The sequence below is a fragment of the Rutilus rutilus genome (assembly GCF_951802725.1).
Source record: "Rutilus rutilus genome assembly, chromosome: 15".
In the NCBI taxonomy this organism is placed as follows: Eukaryota; Metazoa; Chordata; class Actinopteri; order Cypriniformes; family Leuciscidae; genus Rutilus; species Rutilus rutilus.
In genome coordinates this window covers 34,141,109-34,160,818 of record NC_140220.1, presented here as the reverse complement: position 1 = coordinate 34,160,818, position 19,710 = coordinate 34,141,109, and the positions used below count along the sequence as shown (strand labels likewise).

General features: G+C 37.4%; 1 protein-coding gene across 2 annotated transcripts in view; it reads left to right on the top strand.

Annotated features, from left to right (window-relative positions):
- The window catches only part of nbas (NBAS subunit of NRZ tethering complex), a 201,533-nt gene that overhangs the window by 61,784 nt on the left and 120,039 nt on the right, over positions 1–19,710 (top strand). For both annotated transcript variants that reach the window (XM_084431969.1, XM_084431968.1), the window contains exons 27-30: positions 2,565–2,627; positions 11,250–11,372; positions 11,481–11,583; positions 15,547–15,776. In XM_084431969.1, the coding sequence (XP_084288095.1) occupies positions 2,565–2,627; positions 11,250–11,372; positions 11,481–11,583; positions 15,547–15,776 (519 nt within the window). The remainder of the gene's footprint in view (positions 1–2,564; positions 2,628–11,249; positions 11,373–11,480; positions 11,584–15,546; positions 15,777–19,710) is intronic.

Genomic DNA, 19,710 nt, shown 5'->3' with positions numbered 1-19,710 from the left:
GTCACAAAAAGTCGACGCACACACTTTTAATAATTGAAACGTTGATTTTCATGCTAAAAGTTCATAATAGAACATGTAATCTAAAAAATTAGAAAATAATATTATCCTCTAAAAATTATAATATATATATTATTCTCTAAAATATAATATTATCTTTTTTATCGCTTTTTTTTTTATAACGTTACATATTTTAGTAGTTATCATAAATTAGGTATCATTTGAAAGCTTACGATCTCAGAATTCATCCTGTGACAACCGTTTTGAGATTGGGCATTGCGTTACCATAGAAACGGTACTCTAAATTATTTTATCAGGCTCCTCCCCTTTTGGGCATCATTATGTTTCATAATTTATGATCAAAATCTTTTCTAATCTTGACAAAACACATATTGACAGAAAGGTCTGAGTCTCAAGGTTCCATATTTTGTGACAGAAGTGTTATTTGGACAGAAATGTATTAAGTTGTTACGGCAGAATGCATACAATTAAATTCAATGGAGTTCAATGTCACCCGGTGGCTATTTTTGGTATTACGCCTAAACAAAATCTCATGGGAACTGTGATATCAACTTCAAATTTGGAACACAACTTTGTTAGATATATGGCTTTGATTTTATAGTAATTTTATAGTAAAAATATTTTGTAAAATATATATTTTATATAAAAGAAAAAATATTAAATCAATTATATTTGGTTAACTGTAAATTTAAACTTCCATAACTTTTTCATACTTAATTTTTTTTTTCACTTCAGCAATAATCTGCTATTTTTTTCCCTTTAAAACAAGACCAAACTTAGGTCTATACTCCAAAGCATTCTTGAATCACAACCATTTAAGTTTGAATAGTGCATTTTAATGTCCGTTCTCAAAAAGGGGGGTGAGAGTTAAGGGGTTAAAATGGTGCTTTTACGTTTAGCCTTGAAACCAAATCTTCCGCCATCTTGTCAAGAGTGAGGCGACATAGGCGAAGTGAGGTGAAGCTCCTGCTGCGGATCTGTGCTGAGACTCTGGTTCTAATTGAGCAGACATGTTCAGTTTTTAATTCTAGTGTCTGTTCTCTAACTGAACTAAATGATTTTTATTACTATAAAAGTTCAAAGCGGCGGTGCCACGGTGTAACCGATGTTGCGGCTGAACACCCAATATGGCAGCAAGCCTAGTGCATGGTATCAAATGATTAATTAAACTAAAGTAGTTAAAGACACTGGTCATTGAAATCAACTACTTGCGACTACTCAACTTCAAAACTTGTTCTGGCAGTGCTTTCACACAAACCCTGTCAAAACCACACACACACACACACTTAGCATGTGTGCACAGTTGTCAGTAAGCCCCTGATTAGCTCATTATTAGCACAGCATGTGTCTTTCTGCGTTCAAAGTGTGAACCCTTGAAAAACCTCTCAGCGTTCCTTATTATATTCGTGCTGTCTTTAGACTCTTGGAGAGCGAGAGGCCTGTCACTCGACCGCATACAATGATATTAAATATAAATGTCTGCAGTCTTTGGAATACAGATTAAGTGTTAGCGTATGTGCAAAGGGTTGATATGTTTTTTTAGCACTCAGTTCTCTCGTGGGGCAACATAAAAACACATTTACACCAAAAATAATGTGATATGCGAAATTTGGCATCAGTCATATCCTGAGGGTTCGGCATTGTTATGCTAAAACCAATTGTGATACAGTCTACGAATGCCATCTGCCTTTTTCTCACTCTCACTTTCACTCAGTCTGTCGTTGGGAAACCTCACTGTACCTTTGCAAAGACCCTAATGTGTTTTTACACTCCCATTGTAGTCCAGGGATCAATACTTTAGGGCCCTTATTATCTTTCGCTGCTTCTGGAGAAAAGAGGGTGTGTTTGTGAATGCTTTTCAGGCATGGGATTGGGAGATGAATTGGATAACTTATAATAAAACTAAAATATAAAAATATTTTTTGTGAAACTTGGGAAGTGCCTTGGGAAATAGAGAAATTGTGCAATCAGTTTTGTCAGCAACAAGTTTTTTTTTTTTTTGAGCCATCTCCATGGCAACCAGACTGTCAAGCAGAATTGCACATGATTTCTGCTCAGGTTCAGATAAGGGGCACAGCTTCAAAACAACACAACTTGTAAACACAAACCTTAAAAACGGCAGTAGCTTGGCTGCTAAAATATCTGCCATCAGTTAATGAAATATGCTTAAATGGGGCTTGCAAACATCGATACACTGCTACTTTTGAATGGCTCTGTCAGTGAAGAAAGATGCTTTTTGGGTCCAGATGGTGGTGTACAACATTTACCAGCAGGCACTAAATGGGCCATGCTATTGTCGTGTGTGTGTTGACCTTGTCTTGGGATCAAATACAAAAAGGATTGAGTATTCATAGAGGCATTTATAACCAATGAGCTTAATTACAAATAACAAACAACCAGCGTTACTGACATACCGACGCACTGACATGGTGACATTACCACATAATGGAAGGTTTCAAATCTTGAAAGTGACTTGTTTAATGCAGTCTGTGTGTGTGTGTGTAGACAGCGGATCTTTGATCTTGTTTTCCTCTCTCTCTTCTCAGACCTGAGACAGACACTACAAAAGCCTTGCATGACCAGGTGGACACTCTTGAGAAACACTTGAGGTAAGAAGAGACAGAATGAGTCGAGTCAAATTCATTGGTCTAGTACTCTTCACAATACACATTGTTTCAAAGCAGCTTTACAGAAAGTCATACTGTTAGGTCTGTTACGCCTTAATGTTTAACGTGGCATTAAGTGTCATGGCTCAGGCTCATGGCTGAACATTCAATGTAATCTTAAGTCTCAGTGCAATGGATTTAGCATCTATAGTTTTCACTGGAAGATCAAGCTATGAAATTATAATTAAACATTATGAGGAATGACCAAACAAGATGCTTTGTTTCTTTTTACACATACTGTAAAAATACTGCTATATATGAAGAGTTCAGGTGCAAAAGCCTCTAAGTGCCATCTGAAATTTTCTTCTAGAATGATCATTTTTATCAATCTCGTATATTTAAGTTCAGTCATTTCACTTAAATGACAATTAATAGGTTATTTTCATTGCCATTTAAGTGAAATTACTGAACTTAAATATACGAGATTAATAAAAATGATCATTCTAGAAGAAAAATTCAGATGGCACTTAGAGGCTTTGCATCTGAACTCTTCATATATACACTTTTTTTTTTTATACACTACAGTTAAAACTTTTGGGGTCAGTCAGATTTTTTAAAAATGTTTTAATGCTCACCGTTTACTTGATGAATAATACAAATAAAACGTTAATAGTGTGGAATAGTATTACAAAAATAAAGTATTCTATTTTAATACAGGGCTCTAGACTGCAACTAAATGGTCGCTTTTCGTGACTTTTTCATTTTTTCTGTTGGTGCGACTGAGTTTTTTTTCCCGAAAATTGCCTTTCATGCAGTGACAAGTAATAGTTGTTTGTGACTGTAAAAGGTCTGCAAAGTTTTGAAGATCAAAGTGCACAACAGATAAAGAAAGAATAGATTCTGAACTGCTCTCACTTCCTTGCAACAATGTAACAGATTTGCATATTTAGATTGTTATACATACATTTATTATATTCTTTTAATTTTATATCGTGTATTTACTTTACTTTACTTGTGAGTTATTTGCTAGTTTAATATAGCTTTGAAAATACAAAGCCCTGTTCGGATTGTAATTGTTTCTCATGGGGTCGTAAGGTAGTTTTACATTTACAGGGGTTAGTCCTTGATTTTTTTTATTTTTATTTTTTTATTGATTTTATTTTTCATTACTGAAATGCTGGATAGTATTTACAAGAACAATATTTCATCACCGCTCCACCTCAGCGAACAAAAATGAAAAGAGCATTTTTCTCTAGCATTATTTTCCATAAATTCAATTTATTCGTATTATTCCAAGCATATGACAATTTTATTTTCAGCAGACAATCATGCGACTGACCACATTAGCAGATCGTGGGGTTACAAAACTAGCTCCTCCACCGTCAATAAAGCGCCATCCGAATGCATGGGTTTTATCACTGAGGTGCCATGCAGATTTATTTTCACAGACGTCCACATGAGAAACAATTACCGTCCTCATAGGGCTAAAGACTGTATTGCATAGCTCACATTATCATTTCAATAATGGTGGATGTGAATTTCAAGTTGTGTGCAGACAAAAAAGGCCGAGACATTTCCATTTGACCTAAGTTGATTTAATGATTTTCATTTTGGCGTTGGATTCATCACTCAATTGTGAGCACAGTAGCTTATCAATAACGTAACCGGTCTGTTTCAATACACTGAGACAGATTGGCTATATTACCTTGTATTCCAGAGTAGGCTATATTCATTATTTATGTGTTTGAATGAGACTGCAAAATTTGCATATTAACTCACGGGAAATACATTGTAATTCTTTCTACATGTCATTATTGTGATGTATTGTGTGTTTTCTGGGAGGGTACTTCTACACATCTGCAAAGGGCCAGTCAAGGGACTTATGAGGGTCTTAAAGGGATAGTTTATCCAAAAATTTAAATTCTGCCATTAATTCCTGAACCTCGTGTCGTTTCAAACCCATAAGACTTTTGTTCTTCTTTGGAACACAAATGAAGATCTTATTGATGGAATCTGAGAGCTTTCTCTCCCTCCATTGACAGCTACGCAACTACCACTTTGACGCTTAAAGATATCGTAAACCTAATCTAGTCTAAAACGATTGCTTTATATGATGAACTGATTGAATTTAGGCTTTTTTTTCCACATAGAAACATTCATCAACTCACACATCAGTTGTGGTAAACGGAAGCTCAAGCATGTTCGTTTGACGTGCGAAAACCAATGGGGTTCATTCGCGTGTGTGTTACGCAGCACGTTTGAGCTTCCGCAAGAACCAATGAGGTTTGTTCTGGCGCTTCAAGCAGGTTCGGTTGAGCTTCTGTTTATGTTCGACGATCAATGTTTAAATTATTGGTATTAATCTAAATACAGCATTATGTATGTTTCTGTTGTGTCTAGCTGGTACTACTTGATTGTTTTGATTTGATCAGAGGTGGTACTTGACCAGAAAAGTGTGTGACCCGCTGGTGTAGTCAGTATTCGGTGTGTAATGACGTTAGCTTCAACGCGATGTCAAGAGACTTTCTCTTCAACTACTGAGAATAGCTTTCATTGTGGGAAGAAAGGATGGGAAATTGTAAATTTTGTCTCTGCTCACGTCCTTCATGACATCTCCCTCATGAAGCACACGAGAGAACGCATTCATGCATATACTGTCCAAAACCTGCTGATGTGTACACTCATTTACTACTTTACCATTCACTTCATAGACAATGTCAGTTAGTTTGCTATATTAGAAAAGATGGGAGTTTATCCGAACACAGCTTGAGACCATATTGCACACTTTGAGCGACCTTACATATACGTAACACTTCCTGAATGACAATTGAAATTCAGTCTGGGTGTTCAGACAAAGACACATAAAAAAAAAAAAATCTGATTTTCAGGATAAGATTTATAAACTTTTGACTTAATTTTATTTATTTATTTTTCGTGCATCTGTGTGTGTGTGTGTGTGTTGTATGCTGCACATTGTTTGCATGCATTTCTGTTTTTTTTCTCCTTGCGCCTGTTTGTGTGTGTGTCAATCTCGACTCAGGTGACGTGATCAGCCTGTAATGGCTCCGTAGAGACACATTCCTTTGGATCCATTAGAATTCTGTCGGAGGAAAGGATGATGAAAGTCTCTCTCACAGATATTTATGACTGGCCTGGGAGGGCGCAGTCACTATAGCCTTAATTTCACTCTTTTTCTCTTGTTTGCTCTCTATTTTATCACTTGTCTCTCAAGATTTACCCTTTCCCCTCTCTGTATCTGAATTGTATCTTTGCCAATGTTTTCTTTTATCTCCTTGCTCTTTGCTCCCTGTTTAAATGTTAAAGGGGCAAATCAAAACTGGATTTTCTTTGCTCTTTTGAAAGAAATACATACTCTGTTCACAACGACTAGACATTACAAAAAATTGGCTTTAGAGGGCAATATATTTATTGTTTTAGTCACATGGACATGCACTTGAGCATTACTGTCATAAAATAAATGTTGCATGAATTACAAAATACATGTCTTTAATTAATTATAGTGAATGAACCCATTAACCCTCTGGTGCTCTTCGTGTGTCGGTCAAAAATGACGGATTTTTTTATTTTATTATTTCAATGAAATGATTGTACTATATTTTAGTTCGATAATGTTTTTTATTAAATATTTTGTATTTTTTAGGGGATTTTATGGTACTAAATTATATTTACGCTGTATTTATAATCCAACTTAAAGGGGTGGTTATGATTTCTCTTTTCTAACTTTAGTTAGTGTGTAATGTTGCTGTTTGAGCATAAACAACATCTGCAAAGTTACAACGCTCAAAGTTCAAAGCAAAGGGAGATATTTGCTTTTAAAGAAAAGGACTACAACAAACGGCTGGTAGAGACTACACAACATTCCTCCCGGGTTAGTGACCTCACCAACCCTAGAATTTACATAAACCCCGCCCCCTGAACACGGTTTATAGATTATCAAGGCAGAATATGCTAATCAATGACTAAAGATAACTACACATACATAAATTCATCAACTAACCATTCAGAAACGTCCTGTTGCATTCTACATGAGTCTCTCTATCTTTGTCTGAATCTGATTTGAACCTAAAAGGCTAAAAGTTTTTGACATTTTCAGTGCATGTCTGTGTGAGTGCAAACTGTTGAAGCTCCGCCCCCTGTGCCGGGAGCAGCAGCTCATTTGCATTTAAAGGAACAGACCCAAAATGGTGTGTTTTTGCTCACCCTCAAAAATGGACAATTTTAACATGCTAGATAAAAATATCTGTTGGGTGTTTTGAGCTAAAACTTCACATACACACTCTGGGGACATCAGAGACTTATTTTACATCTTGAGAAAAGGGCATTATACCACTCCTTTAAACTGATAAACTTCAGATTATTGCTGAACTGAAAAAAGTTTAAAAAAGTGAACTTGAAGTTATGTTTATTGTTATGAAAAATGCACAAAAATACTATATATGAAATACATATTTTCAAAAACATGTTTCACTCTAAAACTGCAAGAAAATCAAAGCCCTAAACCTAAACAAGTTGTGTTCCAGAGCTTTCAGTAAGATTTTGTTTGGCCGCAGTACCAAAAGTTTTCACAAGATGAAATTCGTCTCCCATTCATTTCATTTCATTTAAAAAATGACCGTGAGGTCATTTTTCTTTTCTTTTTTTGTTCACATAGCAAGTGCCAAAACCATTCCGATGAAGTAAAAAATTATAAATAAAAAAAAAAACGTAAAATTAATGGAATTTATTATTAATATATTGTAGTATATCATATGATAATATATTAGAGGCCATATTTTACAGAGTCTTGATTATTGTTTTTGGTGTCCACTAGAATAGGTTTTCATGCTTGAATGTTCAAAAATACATTATTTTTCACATTTTACATTATTGTTCCACCTCTCTTCCCAGTCTGTTAGTAACGTTCCTTTTAATTCCCGACTCTATGAAGCCCCTCCTTCTTAAAAGCAAAATGCACTCTGATTGGTCGGCTGGACCAGTGTGTTGTGGTCAACCGCACAGAACGTGTCAACTGCATCGAACGCGTTTCGGGAATATCACGCCTCTTACCGTAACCGCAAGTTTCAACACAGTACTAATGCAACTCAACCAGGCCTCGCCCCCTTTTTTTGCATATGTCTTGTGCAGGAATTATTGAAATGAGGGATATTGTGATGTGTACATTCCTTGAAGAAACCTCAAGCCTACAATCAAGGTGTTTCAGGGAGTTCAGAAACAGAATATGCTTTGAATTACAGAAGTATGTGGTTAATTAAAGGTGCATTGCGCGAGAGTCTGAGTTTTCGCAGAACTACGCCCCCTCTGGCGGCAAGCGAAACTGCAACCAGAGGTGTGCACGCTCACGGACCACACGCACACGCACGCTTGCACGAGCTCGAGCTGGTCATAACCCAAGGAGCATCAGCCGCACAAATCTTTTGTTTACAATCATAATGTCTTCAGAGGTAATAAAGTTTTAAATCTGCAAGTAATTTAAAATATGTGAAAGGAAAGGCAATTGAGTAAATAACACACTTATGTGTGAGGGAAAAAATGGGGGTAGTAGAAAACTTCGTTTTTTATTCCCATCTATCTCCATGTTGAACTGTGTTATGTGTTTACTGTATCCACTTATGACTATTATTATGGAAACACGTTCATGAACAATATAAGTTATAACTTTGTAAAAGCTCAAAATTGTAATCATGATACCATACCATACACAGTCGGTCAACAAAGTACACCCAAATGTCTCAAGGTAATAAACAATCAAGTGGCACTATGACGTTACCATAAAAGCCAAACAGGCTAATCCGCCGAAGATTTGCGGGGGTTTAGCCTGTTTTATTGATCAGCTAAGTAGCATATTCCAATAGCAATACATCGTAATTAAGCAGTAATTTGCTCAAAATTTGTGTCTAAGTATCTAACTTATATATCAGCATTTTATATCACAATCATTCTGAACCTGATCACTGACAATGGTAAGTTAGTAAAACCTATTCCGATTGTACATTTATCTAGCTTACGCTAAAGCATTACACATTTTATGGATCGTCATTTATTGTCATTATTGGCCGTATCAGACATTAGAGAATGGGATATATCTTACCTTTTTATCAAGAAAAAAGCCAACTGAGGATCCCGTTTGAGCCCTAGAGCAGACCGGAGATCTCTCCATTTGTTGAAAGCCTTCCCTATGTTTACTCTCGTCTTACCCCGACGCCTGTCTGACTCCAATTTGGACCTTTTGGTTGCACTAGACAAAAGTTCTCTTTTTTTTATCTGACGTGGAGTTTGCGTTGGTGTTTGAAATGAACTACAAGCCGGTCTCTTAGAATCCATTTTCTACGGAGAATGGCGGCGTCGGCGCATACACAAACCTGCCAGACATATGAGCGTGCCGTGAACGCGCATGACGTCACGCCCAGTCTCAGATTCCGACCCGAATCCCTCTTATTTATTTTACTGTACAGGATTATAGAGGCAATCGCAGTGATCAGAGAAGGGCTCAGTCAGCCCATCAGGCAATTGTTTAAGCATGTATGGGTTAGAAAACGGGTATTTTTAACATGAAAAGTTGCGCAATGCACCTTTAAATAAAAATGATCAAAATAAAATTGAAAAGTACAGTTTGCTTGTTCAAGAAGCTAATTTTGGAGCAGGTCATGATCATTGGAGAAGACTTAAAGAGCTATAGACAGATGGAGAGAGGAGAGAGAAGAAATTGAACAAACAAAAAAAATCTGGCCCCAGCAGATTGTAGAGGGAAAGAAAGGGACACGAGGGAAGAAGTGTGAGACTGGAAGAAAGGAAGGAAACAGAAAACATCTGTGCTGGATGCTCTCAAGGGACAGTATATCCTCATTTATTGAGGGCATCTCAGCTAGGCACCGCACCAGTTCAGCTCACTGAGGTTCATTCAGACACCTCTTTCTGTTCTTGGCTCCTCCGAGCAGCTGTTAGCAGAGCTGTGGTTAAGCACGGCTTCTGATGTAGTTTGCCATGATGGTCCTCACCTGGTGGGTAAAAAAATAAAATAAATGGGTGCATATTGGATATCAAAACCGTCTCAACTTTTGAGGTAGAGAAAATCTTTTGGTATGTATGTCAAAGGTTATGCATCCAATTAAACTTTTATATTTTGCTGCAAATTCTGCCATCTGTCACTTGGTAGTATCCAGTCCAGTTATGTAGATGCTATTATTCTGGAGAGAAAAAGAAAAAAATCCTACAGTATGCCTTTTTAAAAGACAAAAAAAAAAAAGAAAAAGAAAAAAAAATTAATTGTGTGTGATATACCATGGTTTGTCTGAATACTCGATTCTGATTGGCTGGAAGGTGTGCAATAAAACCGTTTAATGCACACGTAGTTCCAAATCAGTTGAATCACCGTTCTATATTAATGCGCTGTTTTAAGCGCACACACATTTATACGTCACTCTCACACAGCTAACGTTAAGCACGGAAACATTCAGGAGCACAGAAACTTCACAACGCAGCCCGCGACTTTTAGTAATAGAATAGATTCGGTACGGAATCGCTATATTATATTTCTCAGCAACGAGGGGGTTACGTCGCTATTTTGAAGTAGGCTAATTGTAAACTCACAGCTTCATTGTTAACAGAGAGAGACGCTAAACAGACGCAGGTACGCACCCCCCCCCCCCCCCCCCTCTCTCTCTCTCTCTCTCTCTCTCTCTCTCTCTCTAATTAATTCAAATAAATGCTTTCATTCATTCAACAAAATGTAGTCTTACGCACTACTTTATCTCGGTGACTGTTTCAAAGCAGACAGAATGCTAGATCTAACGAGCCGTGAACGAGCCGTGAAAATAACCGTCATTTTTACCCGTCTGTTAAAAAAAATACACTGTAAACATCAGTTTCAGCTTTAACTTGTTTTAACTTGGCAAATAACCAAGGTCTTAACTTGGTTTAATAACCAATAAACTTCGTAGAGGCAACCACCCGACGCGAACGTCGTGCATTAAAATCCTTTAATGCATGGCTAGCCGTGGATTATCCCTTACACACACACACACACACACACACACACACACACACACACACACACACACACACACACACACACACATCATGGTGTGTATATACATATACATATACACACACATACACATATAATATTTATTATATATATTTTTTTATTACTTGTTTTAACTGCATTTTTGATCAAATAAATGCAGACTTGGTGACTATAGGAGTCTTCTTACAAAAACATTAAATAATCGTACTGACCCCAAACTCATTTACGATAGTGTAAAGAGTGAGGGCTTGCACACACAAGGATTTATTTTTATTTATTTGTTGGTAATGAAGCTTTCAGTGCACACAACAACAAGAAGACACATGATAATAAAAATTAAGAATAAAAAAATTAAAACTATAAGGACAAGTCAAGTCAGAATAAACATATTTACAGATTATCAACCTATTTACAGTTGTGGATAAGAAGTAGTAGGAGTGAATTTGTCAAATATTGCACTAAAAGTGGAGCCATGTTCATATAGCATTGGTTTATAGGGCTTCACAAGTTCACACACTAGTCTGTTTTTACATTTTAAGCACTTTTAATTTAGTCACGCTTTTTTCTGTCTCTCTCTCCAGCGTTGCTGAGGTGTTAGAGAAACAAGGTCTCCAAAAGCCCATCTCATTCGTGAGGAACAGTCAGAGCAGCAAAGATGATGCTTACAAGCTGATGGTCCTACTCACTCGACACACAGGACGCAAGTATGACACATTCACACACACACACACACACACACACACACACACAACCACCTTAACATTTCCCAGAGCGCTCATGTGCACCTGTCTCACTGTCTGTTGTGTGCTTAGAAACCCTCCTGTGAGTGAGACAGTGTGGAGAAGTTTACTTCAAGATCTCCTGGACATGCAGCAGAATGTGTATACCTGTCTAGAGCCAGAAACCTGCCATCAGGTAAACTTAACATCAGTATAATATGATATTATATAATTCATGCTTAAATCATATTGTATTTTATGCATTTGTGACTTGTCTGGTTTGTCACAAAGCTATTTTGTTTCACTGTTCTACACTATACGTTATGATCCTTACTGCAGCATTTGAGATATTTTTGAGTTCCTGTGATCTTTCCTTCTGCCTCACAGCTCCCACATTATCTATCCTTTCGTTCCCGTCTTTTGTTGCTCACCCTGGATTTCATCTGTAAGTGTATGACTGTATATCCGTATGTGTGTGTGTGAAAGTGGGCTTTGTCTGCTTGCTCTGTAATTTAGCGGCATTCTCTTACGAGACTGCGTTCCGTCACTATCGATTTCTTCATCACAATCAAGAGCAGAACAGCTGAGCTGAACTTGCCGTCAGGGGTTCATCCTCTATTCTGCTGCTCACCCCCTCGACTAGCAAGAAAAATGATTAAAAAAAACCACCAACAAAAGAGAATTCTCCTTCAACCTGTTCGCTTTTTGAATTGCTCCTAACCAGTTCCTGTCAGTATGGGCTCCTGCACTGTATTTTTCTCCAAGCTACTGAAAGACGGTCCCAGACGAGCAGTAAATCGAAAGTTCGGAGAGCAACATGAAAGAACTCGAATTTAGTTTTATGGAATTGGCATTCTCGCCATTTCCCCTCTGCGTCTGGGCCCATTTGACGGAGTGCAGCAGAGTTGCTTTGAAATCTCCTCAATAGCTAAACAGCTAATGAACTTACACAAACCTCAGCAACCAGCTCTAAACTGCCTCACTTCTGTGGGTGTGCATTAGGAATGGCTCATTGGCTCGCAGACCGAGCAGGGGCGGATATTTCATTTTGTGCGGTGTCGGGAGTTAACCGTGTTATGTTTATAGGTGCAATGTGCACTGCAGATATTGGATTCTGTAATGCAGACAGATTAAAGCACTTGCAGATTATATTTCTAAAGACCATATGAAACTCCGAGGGCCACGGCTAATGACGTTCTGGTTTTGCAACACACGCCGCGTTTCCATTACCCTTCAAATTGCGCAAATTGAAATTGCCAATTGAAAATACACCCAATGGAAACACGTCAATTTCGCAAAAACTCCCATTTATCGCAAATGTTTGGACAGAATATGAGACAGAGTTCTTTATTAAATTCATAAAAGACAAAAGAATGACAGGGATACTGGATTCTAAACCTCAAATAAATGCCACAATCAAGACCTCGAAGCAGATATGAGGGAGAAACACCCAGAAACGCCTCATATGTGCCGCTCACAAGTTTAAGAGTCCTTCCTTACCATTAATGCTTGGAAAACACACATACGTCTCCTTCGATTAATAATAATGGCCAGTGCGGTGGCTGGGATATATGTAAACTTACCAACATCCGTCGCCATGATATTTGGAATGACTTATCGCTAGAGGAAAAAATTACGTTTTAGTCGCATAACATCGGTTAATGGAAACACCGTCATTTCACAATAGTTTTTTAGTCGACATTTAGAAAAAAATCGCAAAAGTTTTGCGCACATCTGTAATGGAAACGCGCCTACACACTCTTCCGACAACCGTCTTAAAGGATTAGTTCACCCCAAAATGAAAATTTCCTAATAATTTACTCACCCCAATGCCATCCAAGATATCCATGTCTTTCTTTCCTCAGTGGGAGAGAAATTATGTTTTTTGAGGAAAACATTTCTGGATTTTTCCTCTAACAATGGACTTCATTGGTTACCATCGTTTTTAAGTCCAAATCAATGCAGTTTCAAAAGTCTTTGAAGTGTTTAAACGGGCTGTACGCGATCACAGCTGAAGAAGAGGTTGTTATCTAGCGAAATGATAGGTCATTTAAAAAAAATATATATATAATTTATAGAGTTTTTACCTTCAATAGTTCGGATTGAGCTGATCAACAAACGGACAGGGACGTCATCACGTTGAAAGGTCGCGCCGGCGCCGGCAGAAGTACCGCCCCACTGTTTACAATGCGACCGTACGTAGGAGGATAGTTCAAATAGTATTGTTTGCTATTATATATATATAATAATAGTAATCAGTGAATATGAATATGAATAGTATATGAATAACATTCTGATGAATATGAATAGTAGTTCAAATAGTATTGCCGGCACCGGTGTGACCTTTCAATGTGATGACGTAGTTCCCTGTCCGTTTGTTGATCAGCTCAATCCGAACTATTGAAGGTAAAAACTCTATAAATTATTTAAAAAAATTGAAAATGACCTATCGTTTCGCTAGATAACAACCTCTTCTTCAGCTGTGATCGCGTACAGCCCGTTTAAACACTTCAAAGACTTTTGAAACTGCATTGATTTGGACTTAAAAACGATGGTAACCAATGAAGTCCATTGTTAGAGGAAAAATCCAGAAATGTTTTCCTCAAAAAACATAATTTCTCTCCCACTGAGGAAAGAAAGACATGGATATCTTGGATGGCATTGGGGTGAGTAAATTATTAGGAAATGTTCATTTTGGGGTGAACTAATCCTTTAATATTTTTCCCCAGTAATGCTACTTTAGCTGATTTCAATTTGATTGTTCACTAAATGAACTACAATCCCTTGAAACATTGCAAATGACTTAATTATGATGGAAAGATATGAAACTATAGATGCAGTTGTTATTTTTCTACGTTTATTACAAAATATTTAGATATTTACAAATTCAAAAGTTCGTAAGTTTGTGGTCGGTGTGTTGTGGTTGTTAAAAGAGGTATTTTATGCTCACCCAGGCTGTATTTATTTAATCAAACAATTGGGTAAAAACAGTAATATTGTAAAATGTTATTACAATTTAAAATAACTGTTTTATCTTTTAATATATTCTAAAATGTAATGTTTTCTTGTGATGGCAAAGCTGAATTTTCAGCAGCCGTTATTCCAGTTTTCAGTGTCACATGATCCTTCAGAAATCATTATAATATGCTGGTTTGGTGCTCAAGAAACATTTCAGTTGTGCTGCTTAATATTTTTGTGGAAACTGATACATTTTTGCAGGAAATTTTTGATGAAATAGAAAGTTCAAAAGAACAGCTTTTGTTTGAAACCTGCCGACCCCAAAGTATTTTTTTTTTATGTAACCTTTTAATAGTTTTGTTTTTTGTTGAGATTCTCTGATTGGTGAAGGTTTCTCTGCAGGGTTGTGGTTAGTGTAATTATTCACTAGGAATTGCACAGTTGAAATAATGTGGACCAATGGCATACCAGAAGTGTATCCGCGTTCTTAACAGATTCGTAGCTCACAGTATATGTCATTATAGTTCATTGTTGATTTAAATTATGTTTTATTGATTGTCACCAATATAGAGTGCAACTGTTGGCTTCCTGTAGTAAAAATCCTATTCATTTTCTTCATTGGGGAATTGGTGGTCAATATAAATGATTAAAAAACACTTCCCTTATGTAGAAAATAAACTGTAACTTTACTTTAAGAATCCGCCAGTTGCACCCTATAACAGTGACATTCAATAAACAACATTCAAGAATAAAGATGCTCTTAACATCACCACACAACAAATAGTGTTCAGTGGATTTTGTGGGAAGAACAGAATGAGTAATGAGAGAATTAGCTATATCTATTATTTCTTAATTTGCTCTTTTTTGGATTATATGATGTTTTAATGAGGGAACTTTGAACAGTGTTTTAGTTTGAAGAACACACACAAAATGCTGATTTCTTATTCTGCCTAATGTATCTGAAGGCATTGAAATGACACAGAACAGCACAGCTGTTCCACTGAGATGCTCATGAGATTGTGTTGAGTTTTTGATATTTCTCCTGTAGTGATTCTCTCTCTCGCCCGCAGTTGACTAAAGACAGGTGATTAATTGCCACCTGAACGTGTGCTTCCCGTGGGTCCCTGCTACATGGCACTGATCGCTTTCTCTCTCTTTCTCTGTCTAACTCTGTCTCGCTCTGTCTCTCTTGTCCATGCAGGTGTTTGTGGAGAGTTTGCTGTGTTCGGGACGAGAGGAAAATGTCCGTCTGGCGGGTCAGCTGATGCACTGCAGCGCCGTGTCAGAGGACACTCCGGTCAGCGTTTCGTTCCGCGGTAAAGCTCACGCCCGTGTGTCTTATAGCCGCAGCGTGGAGCTGGTTCTGGCGGCCGCCCGTGAATACTTCAACTCTTCTGCAACCCTCAGTGACCCCTGCATGAACCTGGCAAGGTATGACGTCCCATGATGATCTGACTCGTTTAGATGGTTTGTGCTACTTCAGTCTTTTCGAACCAGCACAAAATAAAGCTCAGCATCTTTATAACTAATATTTGAATATTCCAGTGGTTCACAAAGGATGAGGTCATGCGAGAGTGGGAGACTTTCCTAGTTTTCAAGTCTCTCTTTGACTCTTTACACGTTGAAATCCTCAATTTTTGTGATACATGATGTTTTTTTGTGAATGATGACTCAAAGTTTGGTCTAATTTTAAATTTAAAAATACAAAAAACATTTTTTGTTGAACTATTCATTTCATATTTCTTATATAAAGCAGTGCAACTCTTTTTATTTATTTATATATAGTTGTTGTTGTTGTTGTAATAATAATTTTATATAATATTAATAAAGGTATTATTGTATTGTATAAAAATAACTCATTTTAATTATACAAAAATGGATCTTACAATATCGCAAAATAAATTACTAAAAAGTTAGACATTTATTCATAAAAATATTTTTTTGACAAATTACTCAGAAATAGCAGAATAGTATAGGCCTAGTTATTTTTTTGGTCTTTAATCATAAAGCTGAAATAAAATGCTGAAAAAAAATGCTATCAATGCCCCCCCCCCCCCCCCCCCCCCATTAAAAAAAAATGTCTGAAATGTGTGAAAATAGCCTGAAACTTCCTTGTCTCTTCAAACTCCGCTGCAGTTTTGTAAGGAGTTTATGATGAAAGAGGAAGAAACCCCGCAGGAATCAAACCTTCCAACGTCACTCTGGTCTCCTGCCTCTCGTATGAGTCCAGTCCTTCACAACGGCTATTATTGGTGTAATTAGCTGCCATAATGAGAGATCGACTCCATCAGAGACAGACATTCGGTCGCTCACTTCCGCCCTGGAGCTCTAGGTTAATGTGTTTCCAGTCTCTCTGTCTGTCTGTCTATTTTTGTTGTCTTGGGCTGGAGCGCTTAGGGTGACAGACTGCGGCCCCTGAGCGATGGGCCGTGTTGCAAAGTGGGTCAGTAATTAGGCCGTCGTCTGTTCATGGGCTGGACGGGCCGCCACTCCATATGCAATTCGCACGCGTCTCGCATCACTGTCATTCTCTCACGCTCAGATGCCACTGACAGACTGGAAACTTAGATGGACAGTAATTATGAGCTTAATGTTTAAATTCTAGGACTTTCGCCTCCACAGAGAGAAACTGAATGATTGAAAACAAAATGGAGGGAGAACGTGTCAGTGAGGGTGAAACTAGGACTGGAAAGTGACCGATTGACTGACTGATTTCTCTATTTATTGAAAGAAACAGTAGTCTTCCTGTTTTGGAGTCAGTAGTTCAGAAAGAATTTCAGTTCTTTGCTAAGACTATTCAAAGTGAAAGTTCACCTTAAAAAGGAGCATTCTGTCATCATTTACTCACCCTCATTTCGTTTCAAACCAATAGCACTTTCAGTCATCTTCTTCATCTTAGAAACAAAAATGAAGATATTTTTATGAAACCTGAGAGATTTCCGTCCCTCCATTGAAAGTCCATTCCACAACTGTGACGCTTCGAAAAGTTAATAAAGTCATCGTAAAAGAATTCAATATAAATTGTGCAGTTAAAACCAGGTCTTCTAAAGAGATATGGTCGCTTTTATATGATGAACAGATTTAATTTAGACTTTTATTTATATATAAACACTGATCCAGCGCATATACATGGAGCACATCAAATATGGTCAACCGTACTTGCTTGACGCACAAGAACAAACCTCAATGGTTCTTCTGCATCAAGCAAGCCAGAGTCCTGCAACGGGTCGGGTACCCGCATAAAAGTGGCTAAAACGGGTGTATTGTGACATTCCTAAAATTCACGGGCGGGGATGCGGGCACATAATGAACTCCTTGCGGGCGGGTAGCGGATGAAAAATATGTGCAATATTTGTATGTCTAAATTACCATTACACATACGCAAATATGTGTTTTAGTCAGGCCATCCTTAAAAATATTCTTGTTTGCCGTAACCCGTAATCAATTTAGGACCAAAATATTTTTTTTCCCCTTTTAGTCCGACCGATTTGCCGGTTGTAAACTTGTGTTAAGACCGACCGATTTTTATTTATTTTTACTCTTCAAACAACTAATACAAATGCAATAAAATGATATTAATTATATTTTAGTAAGTATTGTGTAGCCTATATAAATTGCCCATATATAGGCCTTTCTTTTAAATAAAAACCCGTGGCGTCATCTATGATTATAAGGGCTGTAGGCTGTATGCGAAATGAAACCGAAATCGCGACATCAGGGCCACGAACCTACAATTAAAACTTTCACAGAGATCTCAAACAGGCATTTAAAACACCAAATATTAAGAATTGGCATATCAAGCAAAATAATATTCGATGATTGATTGAAAATCGTATCTCTCCCCCCACATGCTCACCGGCAACGCTCCGACATTAAATTTCTCTGTACTGTAGGGCAGGCTAATAGGCTTATGTGTTGTAGCCCAGTCATTAAAAAACGATTTAGTTTCATATTCACGTTAAACTTCATGTTGATTATATGAAAAGTAAAAAGCATGAATAAGATAAGATGATCCCGAATATCGGGAGACAAATGGAGTGGGCAGACATGATTTTGACCACTTCATTAAGTTTGTTTTTGTTGAAAGCCTTTCTTTAAAGTGAATTTTGTTTTGTATTAATTGTATCTTAATTTTAATCAATGTTTCATCAACCAATTTCCTGGATTTAATAAATAGGAGGTAGGCTAAATATAGCAGGCGATATAATCAGGACATGGAGGCGCGAGATAAAACATAAAGCACTTTAATTGGAATGATTTTAGCTTGTGTGTGATTTATCGCGGGCATGGGTCGGGTAACGGGCCAAATATTAACGGGTCTGGGCGGGTGCGGATTTAATTTTGATATTATCACGGGTGACGGGTCGGATCTGGTGCTGAACTTTGCGGGTAAGGGCGGGTCTCCAAAAATGGACCCGTGCAGGACTCTGAAGCAAGCACGTTTGAGATTCTGTTTACTGATTAATTCTGATTAATTAATTAATTAATTAATTAATTAATAACTGAATCTGTTTACCATTATTTTTTCATTATTACTTTTCCAAGCAAAAGGATTTTTGCCTTGTTAAAAACTCTAATTTCTGTTGGATCTCGATAGAAATAATAGAACATAAGAAGGTTTGTTTCCTCCACAAATTTTCACATTTTCTACATTTGCAAAACCACTACTTTTAAATTAGGTGTGAAATCTTTTTTTTTTTTCTTTTTTTTTTATAAACAAATGACCTTGATAACTTAAAATACATTCATGGAAATCTAAAATCTCCACCTTTCTGGGTTATTAGCTATGCTGAATATGCCCTCGTTCAATTCCAAAGAGATGTTTTTCAAATGTCAATGCGAAGTGCTGTGTCTTGGCCTTGGAAACAGGATTCCCGTGTGTAATCCTGAGAGAGCGAGTACTTAAGTCGTCACATGCAGACACTTCCTGGCAAACAAAACCAAGAAAAAACACTTGTAATTTTTAGCTTACTGAGGCTAATCAGAGGCCTTCATTACAAAGACCTTTTTAGCCCCAGGACACAGAGGGCTGTGCGGAGAGTCGTTTCTTGTTGAATGGGTTTTATAGGGATTTTGGAGATAGCTGGTGCTGTTGGTACATTTTAATAGTAAAGCAGTTGTCTTGGAAACCACTTGAAACCGTTTGGGCTGCTCTGACACGTTTGAAAGAGTGTTTTTAAAGTGTTCAGTGGAAAGAAAGTAGAGCAATGTGGTAAAGGAACATGAGGGTTTTCATCTGTCCGTGCTTCAGAAATCTGGTGGGATTGTAATGTGGTGAATTGATGAGGATTTTCCTAGTTCCTCAAGCCTTTGGTTGACTCCTGGTCTTCCAGCTGTAATGATGATCCGGACCATCATACCTTCT